General features: G+C 62.6%; 1 protein-coding gene across 1 annotated transcript; it reads left to right on the forward strand.

Moving 5' to 3' along the window:
- The first annotated feature begins 121 nt into the window (after positions 1-121).
- Positions 122-2,167, forward strand: DGUOK (deoxyguanosine kinase). Its single transcript, XM_019470637.1, has 5 exons — positions 122-281; positions 775-922; positions 1,461-1,576; positions 1,742-1,841; positions 2,084-2,167. The coding sequence occupies exons 1-5, from the start codon at positions 130-132 to the stop codon at positions 2,108-2,110; spliced, it is 543 nt and encodes a 180-aa protein (XP_019326182.1). The 5' UTR covers positions 122-129; the 3' UTR covers positions 2,111-2,167.

A 2,167-nucleotide genomic window follows, 5' to 3' on the forward strand; every position in this document is an offset into this window, starting at 1 on the left:
CGGCACGGCGGAGGCAACGGCGGGTACCGGCGGCTGCGTCGCACCGTTCGGCACCACGCCGCGGCGGGACGACCTCATCCCCCATCTCTTCCTTCGTAGGCGTCCGTGGGCTCCACCAACCTTCTCCAGATGATGTACCGGGAGCCAGCCCGGTGGTCCTACACCTTCCAGACCTTCTCCTGCATCAGCCGGCTGAAGGCGATGCTGGAGCCGCCGCCCGAGCGGCTCACCGGGACCCCCCACCCTGTGCGGGTCTTCGAGCGCTCCGTCTACAGCGACAGGTACCCAGCGCACCCAAATTAAAACGGGAAAGAAGAGGGGTGAAGGGATGAAACGGAATAAGGAGCATCCCCGCGGCCTGGCTTGTTGCCCCTGGGACCCCCGGGGGGAGCAGAGCCCACGGCTGTGCCCAGCGAAGCCCGGAGCGATGCTTAATTATAGAAATGTGCTTGTTGAATAATTTGGGGCTTTGTTATATCCCAAATAATTCCTGCTTGCAGCTGCCCCATCCTCACCCGTGTCAGGCGGCGGCTCGAAATCCCTCAGGTGATGGATGGGCTCGGTAGCGGTGAGCTGCGCCGGGCGGCTGCGTGTCCCCCATCATCGCTCAGCCCCAAATTAAGGATTTCCTCCTTAATTAAACACCCGCGGTTCCCCGTTGGTGCAAAAAGGGTGGAAAAAATGGCCGTGAAGCTGCCTGGGCGTGGGGATGGCTTGGAGGTCCCGATGCCGGCGATGCCGGCTGCCCTGTCCCCTCTCTCCGTCCCTTCCCAGGTACGTCTTTGCCAAGAACCTCTTTGAGGCCGGGCACCTGCAGCCGCTGGAGTGGGCCATTTACCAGGACTGGCACGGCTTTCTCCTCCGGCAGCTGGGGCCCCGCGCCGCCCTCCACGGCTTCCTCTACCTGCGGGCAACGCCGCAGGTGGGTGCCGGTGAGAGCCCCCGTGTTCAGCGGGGAGGGGGATGCGGCAGGCGTTCGGCTCCGCTCGGAGCCCGGCGAGCTCCTGAAATTGCCAAGACATTGGGTTTTAACCATAAATCGCTGGCCCGGAGGAGTGGGGCCCGCTCCCATTCCCATGGGAATGTCGGTGGGAGTTTTGCTATGGATCCTAGAGCGGATTTTGGGGAGGGAGGGCTGCAGCATCATCCGGGGATGCCCAGTGCCCGACTGCGGTCCCTCCCCTGGGGCTGCTTTGTCGGACACTGACATCCCGTTAAGCTCCCACCTCCCTGCATCCCGTTAACCTCCTTGTATCCCGTTAACCTCCCTGCATCCCGTTCATCCCGTTACCTCCTTTTATCCCGTTAACCTCCCTGCATCCCGTTAACCTCCCATCTCCCTCCCATTAACCTCCTTGTATCTATCTCTCCCCCACATCCCGTTAACCTCCCATCTCTCCCGTCTCTCCCGTTAACCTCCCATCTCTCCCGTTAACCTTCCCTCTCCCGTGTGGGTGCAGACGTGCCTGGAGCGGCTGCGGCAGAGGGCAAGGAGCGAGGAGGGGGGGATCCAGCTGGGGTACCTGCAGCAGCTTCATGCCCAGCACGAGCGCTGGCTGGTGGAGAAGACCACGGAGTGAGTCCGAATCCGTCCCCCGTGGCGCTCCCCCCTGGCATCCAGGCCAGCCGCGGTTTTGGGGTGACCCCCCTGATTTTGGGGGTTTACTTGGTTTAAACCCCCCTCTTTAGGGAGGGTTTAGAGGGAGGGAGAAGTAAACCCTTCTCTCCCTCCCTTCTCCAGGATCCACTTTGCGGACGTGAAGCACGCGCCCGTCCTGGTGCTGGATGTGGACAAGGACTTCGAGCACGACGCGGCCATGCAGGGCGTCCTCATGGCGCAGGTGGGCACAGCCGAGGTGGCGCGGCTCGGCGGCATCCCGCTGCCGGGAGCGCCGGGACCGCGGTCGGAGTCGTGCTGACCTCCGAGCCCTCGCTTCATCTTCATTTTTCCATGGAAAAAATAATTTCCACACCAAGTCCAAGCTGGTTTAAACCTCAACCATCCCGGTGCCATCCTGGCACCATCCCGGCGCCATCCTGGTGCCATCCCAGTGCCGCGCTCTCAATCGGCTTCTCCTTGCAGGTGGAGGCTTTTGCGACGGCGCTGTGAGCCGAAGCTTTGCTGTTGCGCCCTGACCCTCTCTGAGCACCCTGGCGGCGGCAGCAT

This window comes from Aptenodytes forsteri, unplaced genomic scaffold (assembly GCF_000699145.1).
Source record: "Aptenodytes forsteri isolate BGI_AS27 unplaced genomic scaffold, ASM69914v1 Scaffold127, whole genome shotgun sequence".
In the NCBI taxonomy this organism is placed as follows: Eukaryota; Metazoa; Chordata; class Aves; order Sphenisciformes; family Spheniscidae; genus Aptenodytes; species Aptenodytes forsteri.